Source organism: Felis catus, chromosome F1, assembly GCF_018350175.1.
Source record: "Felis catus isolate Fca126 chromosome F1, F.catus_Fca126_mat1.0, whole genome shotgun sequence".
Lineage (NCBI taxonomy): Eukaryota > Metazoa > Chordata > Mammalia > Carnivora > Felidae > Felis > Felis catus.
Window position 1 is genome coordinate 37,568,123 of NC_058384.1, and position 21,914 is coordinate 37,590,036.

General features: G+C 36.9%; 1 protein-coding gene across 5 annotated transcripts in view; it reads left to right on the forward strand.

The window, feature by feature from the left end:
* PTPRC (protein tyrosine phosphatase receptor type C) overlaps positions 1-21,323 on the forward strand; it is a 130,708-nt gene extending 109,385 nt beyond the window's left edge. For all 5 annotated transcript variants that reach the window (XM_019821942.2, XM_019821944.2, XM_019821945.2 and 2 more), the window contains 13 exons: positions 2,062-2,098; positions 2,192-2,289; positions 3,021-3,146; positions 4,998-5,155; positions 5,380-5,515; positions 7,625-7,774; positions 12,371-12,461; positions 13,725-13,858; positions 14,525-14,659; positions 17,076-17,198; positions 17,421-17,599; positions 18,696-18,831; positions 20,173-21,323. In XM_019821942.2, the coding sequence (XP_019677501.2) occupies positions 2,062-2,098; positions 2,192-2,289; positions 3,021-3,146; positions 4,998-5,155; positions 5,380-5,515; positions 7,625-7,774; positions 12,371-12,461; positions 13,725-13,858; positions 14,525-14,659; positions 17,076-17,198; positions 17,421-17,599; positions 18,696-18,831; positions 20,173-20,448 (1,779 nt within the window). In that variant the 3' untranslated portion in view covers positions 20,449-21,323. The remainder of the gene's footprint in view (positions 1-2,061; positions 2,099-2,191; positions 2,290-3,020; positions 3,147-4,997; positions 5,156-5,379; positions 5,516-7,624; positions 7,775-12,370; positions 12,462-13,724; positions 13,859-14,524; positions 14,660-17,075; positions 17,199-17,420; positions 17,600-18,695; positions 18,832-20,172) is intronic.
* The last annotated feature ends 591 nt before the right edge of the window (positions 21,324-21,914 follow it).

Here is a 21,914-nt window from a genome sequence, read left to right on the forward strand (position 1 = left end):
TAGCTTCTAGTGGTTCCTGGCAATCGTTGGCCTTCCTAGTCTTGTGCCTGTATCACCTTCAAATGTGCTTCTATGATCACATGATCTTCCCTGTGTTATTCTACAGCACTGTGTCTCCTTTCTCTTATAAAGACAACAGCCATTTGGGGCTCCTGGGTAGCTCAGTTGGTTAAGCATCCAACTTTGGCTCAGGTCATGATCTCACGGTTCATGAGTTCAAACCCCCTGTCAAGCTCTGTCCTGACAGCTTAGAGCCTGGAGCCTGCTTCAGATTCTGTGTCTCCCTCTCTCCCTGCTCCTTCCCCACTCCTACTCTCTCCCTCCCTCCCTCTCTCTCTCTCTCTCTCTCTCTGTCTCTCAAAAATAAGTAAAAAAAAATACATAAAAAAAAGGAGACACCAGTCATTAGATTTAGAGCCCAGCCTCAGAGGGCTATAGCCTTATCTTCCACAAAGACCGTATTTGCAAATGAACTCACACTCTGACGTTCTGAGTAGATATGAGTTTTGAAAAATGCTATTCAATCCTCTACACACATATTCTGTAAAATGAAAAAAAAATATTTAAGAATATTTTTTATTCCGATCATTTATGAAACATTTCTACACGTAGAAGCAGGGCTGGGACTTTTCTTCTCAAGTATTCTGTCCCTAAAGACATCACTTTAACCTGTACTAATGTCCTGCCTCCCATCAACTTTGTTTGATACATGACAATTTTGTATCCTTGCTTGCTGTTGTCCTTGTAAGCTCTATCCCACGCAACAAATGACATGTGCTTATGATATTCTTATACCATTTCTTATTTCATTCCTTTTTAATATTATCCTCAAAGGCTTGTTTATAATCACAAGCAACAGTTACAAATGTGAGGTCATAGTCTAAAGATAATTACTAGTACTGTGCCATAATTTTGACCTCTATTTTAACCGATTCTGCAGGTGACTTCTGTAGGCTTTCACAATTAGCATTGATAAACTTTATTTTGGTATATAGTGTTTCTTCCAAACGTTGTTTTTCAAAGTAAGGTAATTGACAGAAGATTTTATAAGGATTTAGATAATCTCTGAGAAAAACCCCTTATATTTCCTATTCAAATATATGTGGGAATTATGGTATTGACTTTTACTTATTTGTCTCCAGCAGAAGAACTAGGAGCTCCTGAAAAATGTGTCTCAGCTTTTAGATAGGTACTTGACATATTGTAGCCCGTTAATAAATAAGTGTTGAACGAGCTAATGTATAAATAATACTATGTCATGGGATAGAAGTTTCAAGAAGTTACTAACATTAATCCTGAATTCTTGTGGCCCATGTAACAATATTTCACCTAATGGGCGAAGGTTGGCCCATGTAACAACATTTCATCTAATGGGCGAAGGTTATCTCTCTGAAGGGCTTCTCTGATTGCTCAGGTGAATTTAAGGAATATGAGATAATTTGGAAGAAACTAGCACAATATCTTATTTGCCTCTGTCATCCTTCTTTGCCTTGGTAGTAGGAGTGGAAAAAGCAAACATTGTAGGTAATGAAATTAAAGTCACTCTGTCTCTTATCTACAATGGCAGACAAGGAGTCTAGGGAATCGGTGGTCTATCCCAGCGCTAGTTAAAAGGTAGATGTGTGGGGATATCTCACAATGATTTATTGAAAAAAATTGAGTAAAAATCCCCAAAGCAACAATATGGCTTGTAAGAAGGTTTAAACTGTAACAGACGGTGCTCTGAGTTGCCAGGACATAAAATATAAGAATGTCTGGATTATTTTTGTAAATTGCTGCATCATCCCGATGAGGATGAAGTCCAGTTTTCAAAATTGTTTTGGATATATAGCAAAGATACATAAAGGTCACGAATGGTGTTTTTAAGTGCTAACATGTTTGGTGCAGTTTAAAGGGTGACCATGAGTTAATAAAATCCCCCTTATGATTTGAAAATGTCCTGAGAAATCCACAACCAAGAGACGGTGGATCTAAATTAACTTCCTCTAACTCATGATTTTGCACATAAAGAAATAATTGAGTGTTCAGTAAATGATATGCCTTTGTGTGTTTTTTGAACAGGGTTTCAAAGAACCCAGGAAATACATTGCTGCACAAGGTAATTTATCTGACAGTTTAACACTCTTTTTGAAAATTGTTTCATAGCGCTAAGAAGATATTTCTTATCAGTTTGTGTTTATTTACTTCCTAGGTCCCAGGGATGAAACTGTTGATGATTTCTGGAGGATGATCTGGGAACAGAAAGCCACAGTCATTGTCATGGTCACTCGATGTGAAGAAGGAAACAGGGTAGGATTCGTAGGGTAAAGGTTGGGGTTAGGAAAAGAGAGTGTTGAATCGTATTTCAAAACACACACACACACACACACACACACACACACACACACACACACGTGCTGGATGGATGACAAAAACAGACAGTTCTCTATTTTAATCAGTATGACACTTGATTTGAACTTTTTACACATGTAGAAAAATAGTGTCCATACCTGAATATATGTATATATGAATAAAATTTAAGTGCTTCTGCTTAATTGCTGGACTTACATTTGACTCCTATTTCTTTGCACTATTGTTACAAGTTTAGTGCATTTCTGTGAAATGATTTCACAAGTGCTTGAGAATACTTGAAAGAAAACTGTCCTTGGGCAGATACGTGGTAATTCATGGAATGGGACTTTAGGAAGCATGAAAGCCTCCCTATCCTCCAGCCTGAAATTAACCACATGCAACCACATCATTTCTGCTGACAACCGAGCACATCTCCTTTTAATATGCAGCTAAGCCTGGGAAGATCATCCTCTGGCTACGTAGTATGAAGGAAATCTATCAGGGCCATTAATGGGAAATGGAATACATTTCAAGCATCACAGCTTAAGGTGTATATGTACTTAAAGGAGAATACATGAATATTTTGAGAATTTCAGATGAATGATTTTTGTTTTGGTTTTTAAAGAGTCTTAATACATACATTTGTTTAAATGAAAAACAAAAATTATTAATATTTTTTTAAAATATAGAACAAGTGTGCCGAATACTGGCCGTCAATGGAAGAGGGCACACGGACTTTTGGAGATGTTGTGGTAAAGATCACCGAGCACAAAAGGTGTCCAGATTATATCATTCAGAAGTTGAACATTACAAATGTGAGTTTGTTTTATCACATATTTTTATTTTCATACGGTTTGTCTAAAAATACAATTATGGAATTAAATGTGAGAAATTATATCTAAGAAAAATTATTTTTAACAACCTACAGGAGGAGGAGTTGGGTTAGAACACAAGCCAGCAGGTCAAGTTAAATCACTGGTGAAAGTAGGATCTGTCTGTCCAAGTCCTATCAAAAGTATTTATAATTCTATGACTCTTGACATATAAAGAAAAGAGCTCTTTAACTGTGTTGAATACATGACTGAATTATCGAATGAATGGTAAAATGGCCCTTATTCTCTACGGGTCTATTAATTACCATTATGGAAAGAATATACACATGGCACAATTAAAGACTACTGTAAGAAATACAAAGCACTAACTATGTAGTAAAGATAAAATGTTAGTTTGGAAAAAAACAGTCGGTAGGGCTTTAGATAATAGTTAAAACAGAGGTCCTCACATGTTCTAGGATACTGTTTTTATGAAAAATCCAGAATAGGCAAATTTTTTAAAAGTTTATTTATTTTGAGAGAGATAGAGTGGGGCGGGCAGAGAGAGAGACAGAGAGACAGAGAGAGAGAGAAAATTCCAAGCAGTCTCTGCACTGTCAGCACAAAGCTTAATGTCGGAATCGAACCCACAAATTGTGAGATCATGACATGAACCGACATCAAGAGTCAGATACTTACCCTCCTGAGCCACTCAGGCGTCCCCAGAATAGGCAAATTTATGGAGTCAGAAAGCTGGTTAGGATTGCTTGGAACTGAGGGAGGTGAAGCAGGAAGAGGGATGGCTGTAATCAGTAAGAGTTTCTTTTGGGAGTAGGTAATGAAAACGTCCTGTAATCAGATAGTCGTGATGATTGTACAACTCTGGGAATATAATAAAAAAATTATACTTTAAATGAATGAATTTTATGCTATGTGAATATATCTTAAAGCTGTTTAAAGATGCAAAAACAACCCCTTTCAATTATATATTTCTTCCAAGGCCTTCTAAGGCTCCCATGGCATTACTAACTACTATGGGCCACAGAAGGCTATGGAACAGTGGTTCCACCACCAATAGTTTGTGGTTAAATACATGATGGACTTAGGCATGAGACCCCCACCTCATCCATACTTATGGGTAATATGTAGATCTGGTTGCATTGATTAGTCTCATCATTATTCTTAATTAACATAATCATTTCCCATCAGACAATTACAACCACCCAAGTCTTGTTGTTTCTTCTGTTACCTAAATGTAGGTGGTTCTTCTTCACACCAGGTCAGAGAACTATGAATTACTCATCTTGTAGTAATTATCTTGAAGTTGGGACAAATACGAGCTGTAGTCTGGGGCTGAGTTTCCTCAGTTGTCTCTCTACAGTCTGAGCTGACCTTTCTAATGCTAAGAAGTATAGCATTAACAGAACAATTAATCAGACTTTCTTCACATGAAGAAAATTTGCTGGCCTGCCAAGTGGAAATATTTCAAAGAACTGTGAGAATGGCCTTTACTTCATATCTTTTTCCACCTACCCACACTCCCATTTTTTGGTGTGTGTGTTTGTTTTTGCTGTTTGGTTTTGGCATGGCAGCATGAAAGTTCCCAGCAGTTTCCACGAACTTACCACACCTTGCTTACCTTACTGGTAAGTTATTGCTTGCTGGTTAGTGCATGCCACCCCTGCATGACATCTCAACTCCTGGTGATTGATTGGAAAGAAAAAATGTAATAATGGCTGAAAACCTTTGAATGAGGAGTTTTTGATACTGGATTCCCCCCTGCCCCCACTTATTTATGTCAGATAATTTGCTTGCAAGAAAATCATCTCAGAGAAAAAATTATCTCTCCCCTAGAAAAAAGAAAAAGCAACCGGAAGAGAGGTGACTCACATTCAGTTCACCAGCTGGCCTGACCACGGGGTTCCTGAGGATCCTCACCTGCTCCTCAAGCTGAGAAGGAGAGTGAACGCTTTCAGCAACTTCTTCAGTGGCCCCATTGTGGTGCACTGCAGGTACATGGAGAACTCCCAAGGCCGGCACCAGGACTGTCCCAACTCTTCCTCTTGGGCTGTTAGAGAACACCCTTCCCTTTGGCGATTGCTGTTTTGGAAAACAGTCTGTGAGGAGAGACTTTTATCCTTTCCTCTGCTTCACCCCTGTTGTCTTTTCATTTCCCCGCCGTGATCATGCCTTCACTTTGTTTATTTGTTTGTTTGTTTGCTTGTTGTTTTGTCAGTGCTGGTGTTGGACGCACAGGCACTTATATTGGAATTGACGCCATGCTAGAAGGCCTGGAGGCAGAGAACAAAGTGGACGTTTATGGTTATGTCGTCAAGCTAAGGCGACAGAGGTGCCTGATGGTTCAAGTGGAGGTACGTGCTCCCCTTCAATCACTGTTATCCCTTTTGCTTTTTGACTGAAGTCTTTTTGTGGAGGGAATCGTGATCTTAAAAGAAATCCAAATTCTTCTCAACTGAGTGAAAATAGTTTTCTTTTTATTTCATGAAAACTAAATCAATTGATAAGCACCAATTATAGTTAGGAACATTTCGTGTTAGTGGCTGAAAGTCCTGCAGAAGAAGGATGATTATAAATATATGTGAACAAACAAGCACACAAATTAATAATAAGATACCATTTACACATGTTAGAAAGGAAAAAAATAAACAAAAACACTGATAACTAATTTGACAGCATCTCATAAAATTAGAGCTAGGGACACGGAGTAGTAGAGTGAATAATAGCCCAGATTTTGAAGTAGACTTCCAAGGTTCCTATCTTGCTGTTAATTCTTAATGGTATGTACAGTTTCACAAGTTTCTAATGTTTCTGTGCCTCAGTTAAGTCATCTGTAAAATGGACACAGTGATATATTTACCCTATAGAGTTATGACAAAAAGGTAATCCAAAGAAAATGCATAGGCAAGTCTCTGGCACAAGTATGTAACCAGTAATTGTAAGGGATGGTTATTATTGAAAATACCTGCACTTGACCCAGCAATTCCACATATATGTATATACCCAAGGGAAGCACTTATAAATGTGCATAACTAAAAACACGTGCAAGAATGTTCATTAGGGGCACCCGGGTGGCTCAGTCGGTTAACTTTGGTTTTGGCTCATGTCACAGTTTGTGAATTTGAGCCCTGCACTGGGCTCAGAGCTAGGATCCTGCTTGGGATTCTCTCTCCCTTTCTCTCTCTGTCCCTCCCCTGCTCACACACACACTCTGTCTCTCTCAAAATAAATAAATAAACTTAAAAAAAAAGAATGTTAAATTCAATATTGATAGAATAGCAAAAGGGAAAAAAAGGAAGCACTTTATGGGATAAAGGGCAAACAATACATGGACACACAATTGCATGCTATGCTACAGTGAAAGGAATAATCTTAGTCTGTACCTATCTATCTGGTTACATGTTCAGATGAAAACAAAGAGTGAATAAAGTCACCAAATGAAACATGTAAGATATTATTTATACCATTTATTTTAATTTATTTATTATTATTTTTTTAAATGTTTATTCATTTGAGAGAGAGAGAGAGAGAGAGAGAGAGAGAGAAAGAGAGAGAGCAAAAGCAGAGGAGAAGCAGAGAGAGAGGAAGACAGAGGATCCGAAGTGGGCTCTACACTAACAGCAAAGAACCTGATGCGGGGTTTGAACTCACGAACCGGGAGATCATGACCTGAGCTGAAGTCGATGCCTAACCCACTGAGCCACCCAGGCGCCCCAATTTACACAATTTTTAAAAAGCACACAAATTTGTACGATGCTTACAGATACATGGGTGTCACTATAGAAGAATAAAAATAGATTGTCAACCAGGAACAAAAGGAAAAATTATTTCCTGTGGAAAAAGTAAATGGGCTAAAAGGATATAGTCAAACTCAGGAAACTAACATTAGTAGTTGAAGAGGCTTGAATGTTATCACAAATTTGTCACTTATTTAAAAATAGTGGATTCAAATATGATAAAAATGTTGGGAGTTGTTAAATGTGGATTTGGTGTATTGTGTTTTTTTGATAATTTTCTCTATTTTAAAAGATTCTAGAAAGCTTTTTTTTTCTAATGTGTTGTATGGAGTATCAATTTGATTTTTTTCCTCTTAGATATTTATTATAGTTTTATATATTAGTAATTTGACTCACTGGCTCAATAATGGTCACTGAAGGAAGTAACAGGTAATGTTTTCTAATTTTTAGGAATCAAATAAAAGTTATGCACTACATAGTATATGTTTAATCTATGTACCAAGCTATTTTTTTTTCTGCAAAAATGATCTGAAGTGGAATTTGCTCACATTCCAGAGAATTGTGAGAGCCAAATTCCATACTATTCAAATGTTATGGGCATTGGTTTTCTTTTACAAACATTGTCCCAATCTGAGCACAATTATAGAGATGCATAATTTATTTCAATATGATTCATAAGACTAGAAGTTATCAATTAATTATCCATATTTTTCTTTGAAATTGTAGGCACAGTATATCTTGATCCACCAGGCCTTGGTGGAATACAACCAATTTGGGGAAACAGAAGTAAGTTTGTCTGAATTACATCCATATCTACTTAACATGAAGAAAAGAGATCCCCCCAGTGAGCCATCTCCCCTAGAGGCTGAATTCCAGGTAATGATGTGATAGCAATAATAATAGTTACTAAAGTTAACTTTCAGGAGGGCTATTTTCTGGGGGTGTGAATTCGGCATGATTCCTGAATTTGGGCCTCACCATAACCAATGGAGTACAGATGAGGAAACTAAGACAAAGGGAGTTCAAGAGAAATACCTAAAACATAACAGCTGTTATGCAGGAGACTTGTTTAAGCTTAGAAATGCGTCCCCAGCCCTCCCCTTTTAACTATTTCTCATTAAGCTGGTATAAAATAAAGTGTCAAAATAATAGTAATACCCACAAAATTGGTCTGCCAAAGGCAATGTAGCATCTCACCTTTTAAAACTACATCTGGTTTGGGTTTGTAAAGGAAATAATTAGAGGAGTTTATGACTACTTAGGAAGTTTAACTGGCTGGAGCTGGTAGACAGAAACTAAAGGATAAATACATGTGTCCTAACCTATTTATTAGGCAATTACTCTGAAAGCCAGCCTAGGATGTAGTTCACTCGTTCCAAGAATTTGTGGAGCTATCTCCAGATTGCTCAGTTGTCCAAACAAAATGTTTTGTACCTTTTCTCTTTCACTACTGATATCAAGTTTATTGAAACTGTCTGTGAACTGCCAAACTGGTCAAATTGGAGAGTTTCACAAGACCAGGAACATGCTTTTAATCGGATACAGAATTGTTTAATGTCTTGGCTCAAAGTAAGGATGAGGTGGGGGGTGGAGGTGAAGCATATAATAATCACCACGTAACACAATCCACCAGAAGACCTGTACTATCGTGTAAGAACTAGCAGTCTACCAGAGTAGTCTTGAGGGGAAGGATGTTTAATTGCTATTTTCTTGCTCTTTCAGCTGATAAATCAAGCGTATTCAGTACACTAACTCTGCTTGCTCCCCTATATGCCATTTGGAAACACTTATGAATGCCATTTAAACATTCTTACGTAAAGCCACTGAAAGAGTAACTTCTTTCACTGAACAAATATGATTGGGTTTTTGCTCTGTGTACAATTTTGCTCCCTTTGTACAATTTTGGGCATAAGAGTCAAAGTGATTTGCAGATAGACATAGTGAGAGAGTGTAACCCAGAGACTATAACTGATGGGAGCAGTGAAATTATTCCATCTAAGCATAAAGGTAGAAAGAAGATGAGAGTAGAGATGTTGGTCAGTTCGTAGAATTGGTGATAGGAAGTTGAGGCATTTCTCATCCAATTGCCTGCTTTTTCTAAAGAGGGTATGAAGCAAGAGATCATCAGTTAAACTTTTAGGGATAAGAAGAGCAAAGCAAAGCTTATGCTTCAGAAAGGGGAAAGTATATGAAATAGTTATATCAAAGTAGAAAGTTGAAATTTATGGTCATGAATTTAAAGAGAGTCATCTGGTTTCATTGTTTTCTACAGAAACATTGAAAACAGGGGCTGTGCATGCAGATAGTTGAGTTAAACCCATCTAGGATTTCTTTTTCTTTTTTGAATTGTTTATTATTATTTATTTTTGAGAGAGACAGAGGGCAAGTGGGGGAAGGTCAGAGAGAGAAGGAGACACAGAATCTGAAGCAGTCTCCAGGGTCTGAGCTGTCAGCACAGAACCTGATGCTGGGCTTGAACCCACAAACTGCGAGGTCATGACCTGAGCTGAAGTCGGATGCTCAACCGACTGGACCACCCAGCCCATCCCCCACCTCCACAGAGGATTTCTTAAAGTGACAGTTTGAAAGTCCCAGGTGAAGAAATTGAGGGTGTTTGCAAATGAATGATACAGTGGTGGATGGTAAAGAGCAAACTGGCCACAGAAGGACATTGGGCACATAGAGAAAATGTTAAGGACAGTATATGGGAAGTTTTGATAGACTTGCACGTTGCTAAACTGAAGATACTAGAACAAATGACAGGGAAGGAAAGAGGTAATCTTCAATAATGGGATGGTTGAAATTGTAATTTTTAAATGAACATTTGAAATGAAACTTAAAAAGGTAGAATGGAGAAAGTGGATGGCAGCGGAGTGGAGGGAAAGGTCATAGGAGGTAAAGAAGCTGAGAAGTGAAGAGACTAGAGTGTTGGCTAGATCATGCTTGTCAATGTAGAAGTAAACAAGAATGATGACAGACCTGGGGAGAAAAATTATACAAGTCTGAAACTAAAGGAGGTGGGGTGATTCAGTAATCAGTACCTGAAGCCTCTAAAAAAGGTTAAAGGAAGGTGACGTGATTTCAGGAAAATCAAAGTAGTTGGGTATTTGGAAGGAGAAATGAGTAGAAATGGTTTACAAGTAGAAACCGACAGCACATATCTTTTCACGCTGTGATGTATATGGGGTATGAGGGGAGAATTCAGTTTGTTTTTTTTTTAAATAGTTTTTTTTTTTTCAACGTTTATTTAGTTTTGGGACAGAGAGAGACAGAGCATGAACGGGGGAGGGGCAGAGAGAGAGGGAGACACAGAATCGGAAACAGGCTCCAGGCTCCGAGCCATCAGCCCAGAGCCCGACGCGGGGCCCGAACTCATGGACCGCGAGATCGTGACCTGGCTGTAGTCGGACGCCCAATCGACTGCGCCACCCAGGCGCCCCTGTTTGTTTGTTTTTTTAAAGAACTACTGCATTTTTTGCGATGTTTTCAAGGGACACTCAAGTTTCACTTGGTGCACCTGCCCCCTCCCCAGAAAAAAGGTGAAGGGACTATTGAAAGAAAAGCATTAAGATGGATGGCAGTTTGTTGACAACAGACCATGAGCACCAGAGGGCAGAGAGGAAGACATTGGTTGATGGGATATAAGACATTGAGTTTGTTGTATTTTAGGATAATCATTTAGGTAATTATTTAGTAGTAGAGCTCTAGAGAATATGGATGCCCTGGGAGGCTTAGACTCGTAGCAACTGAAACAAGCACAGACTGAGGTGTGAAAACCCCTCCATGTCTTCAAGGAAGGCGAACCATTAGTTTTATCTATAATACTGGGTATTGACTAGAGGGAAGAGACCACTGGGTGACTGTTCAGACAAGAGCAAAAAAAGTGTTGTAATACTTTCCAAGGCATCAGCTTTCAAGCAGTTCATGGAAGTGTTCAAGTGGCCTAGTATTCACTGATGAGGTTTTCATTCATTCAGTTACACAGCAATAAATGGGGTTTGAAACAGGGTGCCATATTTAGTTTGAAAGAGCAAACCATATTTAAATATATATATATATATATGTGTGTGTGTGTGTATATATATGTATATATACATGTGTATATATATGTGTATATATATATATACACACACTCACATGTACATCCACATGCACATATGTTTGTATGTGTATAAAATCCTGCTAAACTGTACATGATGAGCTCTCTTGGTTTAGATTATTCATCCACTTGACAAATATTTATTTAAGGACCAATGGGGAGAAAGGGCTGAAAGCAAAAAGACCTTTCAGAAGAAAGGACACTTAAACTGATAGCTAAAGGGCAAGTAGAAGTTAGAGTGACAAGGGAAAGGGCAGTCCAAGCAGAAAACACACGTGCTAATCTGCTAAGATTCAGGACAATTCAACCCCTTCCCAGGGGGAGTTGAGGACGTTGGTTTGGCTGTAGTGGAAGGGGCCTATCAAAGGGTGAGGCGGGACAGACTATCAAGAGTGCATTCCCTAAGGTTTTTGTGCAGTAGTAAAGGGATTGGTTGAATACTTCCTACCAATGATGGGAGACCTCTGAGGAGCCTCAGTGGACTCTGTTTCAAGTTTTAAGAGGATTAGAGCAAGTGAGATTGAAGATAAAGAGGCCAGTTAAGAAACTGTTGACATTTTCAAGTGAGAAATCAAAGTGGACTGTAATAAGTAGAAAGAGAGAAAAGCAAAATGATTTGAGAGCTTCACCAGCAGAAATGATAGGTCTTGCTGACTGATTAGCAACTGTGAGTGAGAGGAAAAGCAGTAGGGAAGGCATTAACAAATCAATTATCAATTATTTGAAGCATGAGCCAAATCTCCTGTGAATGCCGTATCTGGAGAGTTTATTTATGATCATTTAAAAATAATTTACCGTTACCCCTTGCAATATGGATAATAATCAACATCTGCCTAGTGCTTCAACTTATACAAGAACAAACCATGCTATTTTGCTTTTCAGCAGCTCTTTAGTAGGAAACATATTTTGTTATATAATTGTATATATTTAGTTCAAAATTTCCATGTCAAAAATATTAAATGCTGGGGCGCCTGGGTGGCTCAGTCGGTTAAGCGACTGACTTCGGCTCAGGTCATGATCTCACAGTTCATGGGTTCGAGCCCCGTGTCGGGCTCTGTGCTAACAGCTCAGACCCTGGATCCTGCTTCGGATTCTGTGTCTCCCTCACACTCTGCTCCTCCCTTGCTCACACTCTGTGTCTCTCTCAAAAAAAATAAATAAAACATTAAAAAATTTAAAAAATACATATTAAATGCTTGAACAATTAAAAGGAAAAATTCAGAGGCAAATGTAAAAATTGTGAACTATGGGAAACACATGTAAATTTCACAAAACTTGATGAAATACTTTAGGGAGCATCTTATGTCACAATAATAAACAAAAGCAATATTTACGTCTTAAAAGGAGTGTTCCATTCTATTTTTTACCCTCAGAGACTTCCCTCGTATAGGAGCTGGAGGACACAGCACATTGGAAATCAAGAACAAAATAAAAGTAAAAACAGGAATTCTAACATCATTCCATGTATGTAGTTCATTTTATGGTTTTATTTATTTTTTTTTTTGGTATTAGATAAAATTAAACTCTCTTTTGGACTTGCTTAATGTAAGATGCACACACACAAATTACGTTGAAGCAAATTTTCAACATTGGATTGACAGTAGAGAATAGCTAAGAGTCTGTTTATATTTAATTATAACAAATTCTTTGAAAGTCCAATTCCAAAGAATTTTGGACTTTGGAGGATAGACTGTATCCAGTATTTTCATTCTACCAATTATTTCTGAAATGGGTTGTCAGAAAGACGTATCCTCTGCAGGTGGGAGAAAAAAAGGCCTAGTCTTCTTTACTAGTTCTCTCTCATCTTTAGTTAATTTCAGTTGTTTGTTTCAGGGTAATTGCCAGTAGCAAAAATTGCTTCTTTTTTTCTTTCTGTGTTCTCTTCATCCCTTCCTTCTATCTGGGAGATTGACAGTAGGTAGAAACTACCTTATAAACTGTTAATCATCAAATTTAACAGATCAATGCATGTACAGTTTCTATACTTGAATTCCGTTATTTAAGAATTGGTAGGTAATGTCTGATAAAACTATAATTTTATTCATTGGCATAAAGTAAAATTAGCATGGAGAAAATATAACCCAAGCTAATAAACTAGACAGCTGGATAAATCATATCAATATGTGGTTGACCTAGTTAATTTCTGAAGTCCTTATAAATATTAGTTCAAAATCTGGAGTTGATGGTTATATAGCTAATCAGATCATTTGATTAGGAAATTATAGATTAAAGAGATTGAGAAAGTGAGAAATTATGGGACTAAATAATTTTCTTGATTAAATAATAAGTCATCTGAGATACTTGTTAGATTATTAATTTGATGTTAATTGACATAATTAAGAAATTAGGTTTTTACCTAAACTATGCATTTCTTTAATTTCTTTATGAATTTAACCTTATATCTAGCAGAATGATGATATTTCATGGGAAACTAAAGTATATGTGTCAAAGATCGAATGATATATTGGAATATTATGGTATCTATCTGTTGTTTAACACAGAGGTATATCCCATGTTTTTCCAAGAAACTTTTTGTGACCTTCTTTTTCTTAGACTGTGTTTTTATAATCTGTTAATCACTAAGAACTGAATTTTATGTAGGGTCTCATTTCATATAGATTAGTAAATTTCCATGATGCAATCTGTCACTTCTCTAATTTCTACCTGACAATCAAGCAGAGATTTGATTTTTTAAAGAAAGACTTACTACTAATTTATTTTACATAGATGACTTTAACAGAGTGCCACTTAAACATGAACTAGAGATGAGCAAAGAGAGTGAGCATGATTCAGATGAATCTTCTGATGATGACAGTGACTCAGAGGAAACAAGTAAATACATCAATGCGTCATTTATAATGGTAGGTACTTAAATTTCCAAAGCCCAGGATCTAACCCTTTGAAAAATCTACTATATTACTATGGCCATTCATTAAGTGAGTTTATAAAAGAATTATGAGCTTAGCCATAACTATATATTGATTGATAAAAAAGTGTTAATTTTTAATACTATATTTTAACTTACTGAAAGACTTAAAGATATCCAAACCTAACGGGTTGATACAAAATAAAACAATGCTTATTGGTTACAATTTATGACAAACATGACTCTTCATATTAGTTTGAAAAATAATACAGTTTGAGAAAATACATCAATTAGGTAGAGACATGATGAAGATAATTTGAAATGTTTCTGTATTTTCTTTTTCAACCACATTAACTTTTTAAAACTTTTTGGAAGGGAAAACTTGTTAGTTTTGTTAGGATAGTGTATGTTCTAAAGTTGATTTCATACTATTAGCTAAGTATTGTCATAAACCAAATAAGTATTTTACATAAAGATACCACATTGTTTCTAGGACCTAAGAATCTTAATGTTTTTATATGAAAGCATGGATATCAAATTAAGTGACAATATTTCCAAATAGTTATGTTAAGAATCCACTGCTCTCTCACCAGTGAGTGAGAGTAACAGATTCTCTCTCTCTCTTTCCCTCTCTCTCTCTCTCTCTCTCTCTCTTTTAAAGAGTTACTGGAAGCCTGAAGTGATGATTGCTGCTCAGGGACCACTAAAAGAGACCATTGGCGACTTTTGGCAGATGATATTCCAAAGAAAAGTCAAAGTTATTGTTATGCTGACAGGGCTGAAGAATGGAGACCAGGTTTGTACTTTTAAGAATATTTTTTGTTTTTCTGTCATAAAATATCATTCGCCATTCTTGGATTACTTGCTGGATATACCCAAGTGTTTTTGACCCTTCTGTCACACAGTTGCCTTTGTTCATCCTTACCATCTTCCATCCCAGTGTTGGCCTCTAGCAACTCATGTCTGGTTTCTGACCATCTCTCATGTGGCCCTTGTCTGGTACTGCACACCATCTGTGGATCAACTTTGCTTGTCTGTTTGTTTTTTTTGTTTTATTTATTTATTTGAGAGAGAGAAAGAGAGAGAAAGAGAGAGAGAGAGAGAGAGAGAGAGGGGTCGGGGGAGGGGCAGGGGGAGGAGGGCAGAGGATCTGAAGTGGCTCCATGTGGGGCTTGAACTCATAGACCGTGAGATTATGACCTGAGCTAAAGTCGGACGCTTAACCAACTGAGCCACCCAGCCACCTCCAACTGTGGATCATCTAATGCACAGCTGTCTCTATGTCGCTCCTTGCTACAAACAAGTAGCAACTGACACGTTTTCCTCCTATTTTCTTCAAGATGAGAACCAGACTCCTCAGTCTGATATTGAAGACCCTCAATAACCAGACCCTCATATATCTTTCCATTTTCTTCATATTTTTATGTTTTCCATAATTTCTATTCTGGACAAGAAGGTTTTCTGACTGAATCTTAACGCACAATCTACATTTTCATCACTGAGACTTAATTTACTGGCATTTCATATATCTAAAGTGCCCTCTATTCCCATTTTGATCCTTTTCTTCTAGAAAAGGATCCTTCTAGATCCTTCTAGAAAAGGATCAAAATGGGAATAGAGGGCACATTTAGATATATGAACTCCTTATATTTAGGAGTTTAGATAGAACTCCTTAAAAATTTATCTAAATCCTGCCTTCTTTACGTTCATGTAATATTCAGCATTATACAATTCTATAGTTGGAGGTGAACCTAAGGTCCATTTTGATCTGCTTAATGCCTATGACATGTATTTGATCTTCTGCTTAATACTTTGAGTTATCTAAATTTCTCTGGTAGTAGATTTTACTTAGTTTTAGCACCTAACACATTATATGGCATATGTTAAAGCTTATTTAATTTTTTGTACATTTATTTATTATTGAGAGACAGAGAGAAACAGAGCATGAGCATGGGAGGGGCCGAGAGATGGGAAGACACAGAATCCAAAGCAGGCTCCAGGCTCCGAGCTGTCAGTACAGAGCCCTACGCAGGGCTTGAACCCACAAACCGAGAGATCATGACCTGAGCTGCAGTCGGACGCTTAACCGACTGAGCCACCCAGGCGCCCCTATGTTAAAGCCTATTTAGTGAACACTCTCATAAGCATGCAGTTATATGCCTTCTCTTTCTCTCTGTCTTCTCTTTGTTTCCCTATCCCTGACATAGAATGTTGTTTTTATTTTATGTTTTTTTTTCTTTTCCTTTTTATTTTTTTAAATGTTTTTTATTTATTTTTGAGAAAGAGAGACAGAGAGAGAGAGAGGAGAGCACACATGAGTGCAAGTAGGGGAGGGGCAGAGAGAGAGGGAGACACAGAATCCGAAGCAGGCTACAGGCTCCAAGCTGTCAGCACAGAGCCCCACATGGGGCTCAAACTCATGGACCACGAGATAATGACCCAGGCCACAATCTGACGCTCAACCAACCGAGCCACCTAGGCACCCTACTTTTTTTTTTAGTAACTTGTTAGGAATTCCAGCATGGTATTCTAGCAATTATTTTTTTCATCAAACTGTGAAAACTGGAAAATGAAATGGTAGTTTAGGCATCTGCCTGTTGTTGTCGGAAGTTGTGGAACTGTAGTTGGTACAGAGCCATTTGCAGAGAGAGAACACACTTTTGTGACCCACCTACACTTCAATCTGACCCTTTACTTAGATTTGCAGTTAACTTATAAAAAACTGCTCATGGTGTTGGTCATCAAGATACAGCGACAAAGCACTAAAGGATGAAATCTCCTTCCTCAAAGACCACTGGAGGGACAGTGAGACTTGTTATGGCAGGGGTCATGATCAACACCAGCTCAATCTATAAATTTTGAAGAGTTGATAATAAGGGTATGGAAGGGAGAAACAAATCTCAAAGACCTACACTAGCAGTGACAGAGCCACTCCAGTGATGTCCTGGCCACTTTGGGTATTTCTCAGTTCCCTTGATTTGCACAAGCAAACACCAGGTATTGTAGAATGGATGTCCAAGATACTTAAGATAGATTGTAGAGTTTTATGGACAAGTTTTAATTTTAGAACACAATTAGTAATTTCAACTTAATAGAATGGGAGGAAAGAGAGAGAGGAGAGAGATGGAGACAGTAAGAGGTGATCTCAATGTGTTAAAAAGCAAACAGAACACTTGTGAAGAAGGTGTTGAATCATGTTCTTTCTTATCTAGGAAGTCTGTGCTCAGTACTGGGGAGAAGGAAAGCAGACATATGGAGATATACAAGTTGATATGAAAGACACCAACCAATCTTCAGCTTATACCCTCCGTGTATTTGAACTGAGACATTCCAAGGTACATAAATAATTTCAGGAGTATATATTTTTGATCTGGTGATTGGTCTGGTAGAAGAACTAATAAACATTACTCTATAAAAGTAAAGCAAAAGGTATATAATGTTTTATTATAACTTTAAGATGAGTTAAATGAAAGTAATTGTGAAGAAAATGTGACTATCAAGTTATTAGAGGGACTGAACCTTACGTGAGTTAATGTTCTCTTCTTTTCTGGTTTTAGAGGAAAGATTTTCGGACTGTGTACCAGTACCAGTATAATAACTGGAATGTGGATGAGCTTCCTCCAGAACCCAAAGAATTAATCTCTATGATTCAGATTCTCAAAGAAAAACTCCCCAAGAAGAATTCCACTGAAGGAACTAAGCATCACAAGAATGTGCCTCTCCTCATTCACTGCGGGTGGGTGGGATTTGATAGCATATTCTCTAAAAAAATCTTCATAATGCTTGACTTCATGGTCCACACTTCCCGTTAGATTATTTATGCTAATACATAAAATGCAGGCCCACACTGAAAGCCTCTTGTGGAATCAGTCACTCTCTCAGGTTTGCTCCCACAGCATAGCTCTTACAGAAATATGATAGAAATGATTATAGTGTAATCATTTTAGTCTGTAAATTTCTTACTACCAGTGTCATATCATCTTTCAGTCCCAGTGCCTAACATTGAATCTGGAATGTCATATGTCCTGGATGAGTTAATGAATGAAGGGAAGGATGCATGAACAGACAGATGGATGGATATTGCATTTTATTTATGCTTCTATGCACTGATCCACTCTATTAGGTGTTAACAGAATCCAGAGGAATGAATGCTTTGCCATCAGCAAACATATTATAAGTTGTATATTAATTGAAAAGACTTGAATAAATAAAATCCTGCTAATAACATATTCTTTAAATTGAATATTTATTATAATGTAACATGCTTGTCACAGTTAGGTAAATTATCGAGTTGTCCTCTTTTTAATGAAAAATTTCACCAAGCATCAGTTTTCTATTGATCCAGAAATGTGGACATTTGTAAAAGCATTAGAGAAACAGAAGAGAGGAGAAAAATCATGCATTCTAATAATATACAAAATATTGGGTCCAGGATTTCTGGTTTCATTGATTTCTAGTCATGTCTTTATTTTTCCTAAATCTCAATGTCCTCATCTGCAAATTGGAATTATGAAAGTTGTCCTAATAACTTCAGATGTAAATAAAAATGCATTATGATCTATAAGGTGTTAAACAGAGTAAAAAATATGCTTAAAGCCTAAGACAATTATTTTTTTAAGTATAAGATTATTATAATCTCAAACTGAAAAAAGTTTGTCCGAAAAATGGATTTAGCAGAAATGTTTTGCTCTTACAAGATTGGAATACTATAATTACAATAAACATGAAGTGAAGAATGCATTCTATCTCTCCCTTTCAGTTTTTATTCTAATATAACTTTTTCCATAAAATGTAGAATTATTTTCTTTTTAAATCTTTTTTTCCTCTTACAGAGATGGATCTCAGCAAACAGGACTGTTTTGTGCTTTGTTAAATCTCTTGGAAAGTGCAGAAACAGAAGAAGTGATAGATGTTTTTCAAGTAGTAAAATCTCTGCGCAGAGCTAGACCAGGAATGGTTCCCACATTTGTAAGTAGACCTTAGAGCTGTTTTTGATGTGTTTTGCATTTTTATTTTGACGCTTTCTTCTCTCTCCCTCTTCTCCAATCCTCTCCTTTCTTTTCCTTTTCTTGTCTTCTGGTCACTGTTCTATTCTTTTTTATATTCCTTTTTTACATGATAATTCACATGACATTATCCTTAATATAAATAAGAGACCTAACTGGAGCTTGCCAGCAATTTGTTATGGCAATTCATGTCAGACATTTCTTCAAGCGCTCATGAATTCCCTAATTTCCCCCCATCTTTACTCCTGTATTAATGTGTATTGCTGTGTAACAAAGCACTCCAAAATTAGTGGCAGAAAAAAAAACACATTTATTATAGTTCAATAGTATATTGGAACCATGAAATCTTTCTGCCAATGACGTCAGGTTCAGCCAATCTAGACCAAGCTCACTCATAGGTTTGCTGCTGTTGATATGTCCACTAAGCTTGGCTTGTCCAAAATGATCTCTACGACCAGCAGATTGGCAGTCGCTGGCATTTAGCTCTGGCAACAGGGATGAGTAGAATGCAGGTCTCTCTGTCTCCAAAAGACAAGCCCACGCATATTCACGTAAAAGCGGTAGATCTCCAAGGAGTAGGGTGGCAGGGCGCACGACCCCTTGAGGTTTAGGCTTGAAACTGGCACAATGTGCCCTCCTCTGCGTTTTCTTATCTAAGCAAGTCACAGGGGCAGCTCAGCTTTAAGAATGTGGAGATCGACCCCGCCTCTTCTCGAAAGGGTCTGCAAAGTCACATTGCAAAGAAGTGTGGATTCAGAGAGGATAATAAGTGTGGCAGTTTTGTAATCAATCAAGCATGGATCTTCTGCAGCTGGCAGAGGGCAATCTGGAAATTAATAACCAGTCGCCATATAAACTTAGCTACTCACTCAAATATATGCAGCTTTTAATTATGTATGACACTAAACTTGCATATATTGATTTTAAAAGTGTACTGAGTGCCTGTTATGTGCTCTTGCCATTAAAAGACTCACCATTTAGCATGAGGAAAAGGCAGATATTTATTAAACAGTGTAGTAGTTGAAATGACAGAGATTATAAGAAGGACACAAATGAGGGCACTTAATTTAACCTATGGGGATCAGGATAGGCTTCCTGAAGCATTAACCTCAAAAAGTGGCATCTTGGGCCATGTCACGGAAATGAGACACCTCGTGGCCTGTGAGGGGAATGAACAAGTAAGAATGACCAAGACTTCCAAGTAAATTAATAGTTCTTGCTAATTTTCATCTGATCTACAAATAATTACAGAAACCTCCTTTATAATAATTACATAATCTTTCTTGCTTCTTTCTCTTACTAGGAGCAATACCAATTCCTATACGATATCGTCGCTAGTGCCTATCCTGCCCAGAATGGACAAATAAAGAAAAGCAACAATCAAGAAGATAAAATTGAATTTGATAATGAATTGGACAAAGCAAAACAGGATGCTAATTGTGTGAGTTCACCTGATGCCCTTGATAAGGCCAATGAAGGAAATAAAGAAGATGAAGGTGCTAAAGTCACAAGTAGCCCTGAGGAGCCAGAACATTCCGCCAATGGTCCTGCGAGTCCAGGTTTAACTCAAAGTGCATAGGAAAAGATGTATACAGGACTCATTGTGTTGTGTTATTTCTATTTTTCTAGGAGTAGGATGGCAAAATAGATAAACAGTGGATTAACGAAGTGCATTGGACCAATATTTGTGAGAAGTTTCTATTTTGCTACAGTAGAAACATATTTAAGATAGTTTTGCTAAAATGTTTTGTACAGTCTTTTGCATATGTTAAAATTTTACCCATGATTAAGCAAAAAATAACGTCTTTCTAGACTTAGATTGTGTGTGTGTGTATGTGTGTGTGTGTGTGTGTGTGTGTGTGTGAGAGAGAGAGAGAGAGAGACAGAGACAGAGACAGAGAGAAACAGAGATGGCAACAGGAAAGGGAGAGAGGATGCTTTTAAGTGAATTTAAGTGCTTTTGAAAAACCTTGCCTTTTTTTGTAGAAAAACCCCATTTTATGTTGAACATATTAACTTAGCTTAAAGGACCTATTTTTTAAATCATAAATTGTGTGTGGGATCTAAGAATAAAATGTACATTTCTGAAACGACCTCAAGATGTCCTCCTTGTTCTACTCATATAAATCTTATAGTTTACTATTTTACTTCTAGAAATAGACATAAAAGTAGTGTGTGTGTGTGTGTGTGTGTGTGTGTTTGTGTAGTTACTACAAGAAAGTTAACTATATTAACATTTGGAAATCTTACATTCCATATGTTAGCATTTAGTCCCTATCTTTCAAGCTCATTTAATCTAATTTAAAATTTTCAAGCAAGCCTATCTTGTTATACTCACATGGTGTTTATAATTTTGCAGTAATCTCTGTATAATATGTGAAATTCATTGCTTGATACTTTTGACCAAAAATTATGTGTGTTGCAGTTGAATTTAAATAAACATCTTTAAACAAATGCAATAGATATTAATATTCATAGGATAAAAATAGAATTATGCAAATGTATTTGTGTGAAATATTTACATTTGAAACCTAATCTAGCTATTTTTATGGAATGCAATCCCGATATGAGAAATGTAATATTGCACATGCATATTTTCCATGCTAAAGTTTATCCTTGACTTTCACCCAAGTACATTTACTTTGTTTTTACCCATTCTATTTTACTTTATTTTAATTCCAGTATAGTTAACATATAGTCTTGTATTAGTTTCAGGTGTACAATATAGTGATTCAACAATCCCATACATCACCCAGTGCTCATCACAACAGAAGTGCATTTGCTTTGAATTTCTCAAATGCTTAGACTACAATAGCCAAATTATGGAAAGAGCCCAAGTGTCCATTGATTGATGAATGGATAAAGAATATGTGATACATATACACAATGGAGTATTACTCAGCATTAAAAAAGAATGAAATCTTGCCATTTGCAATGACTTGGGTGGAGCTAAAGAGTATTATGCTAAGCAAAATAAGTCAATCAGAGAAAGACAAATACCACGATTTCACTCATACGTGGAATTTAGGAAGCAAAACAAATGAG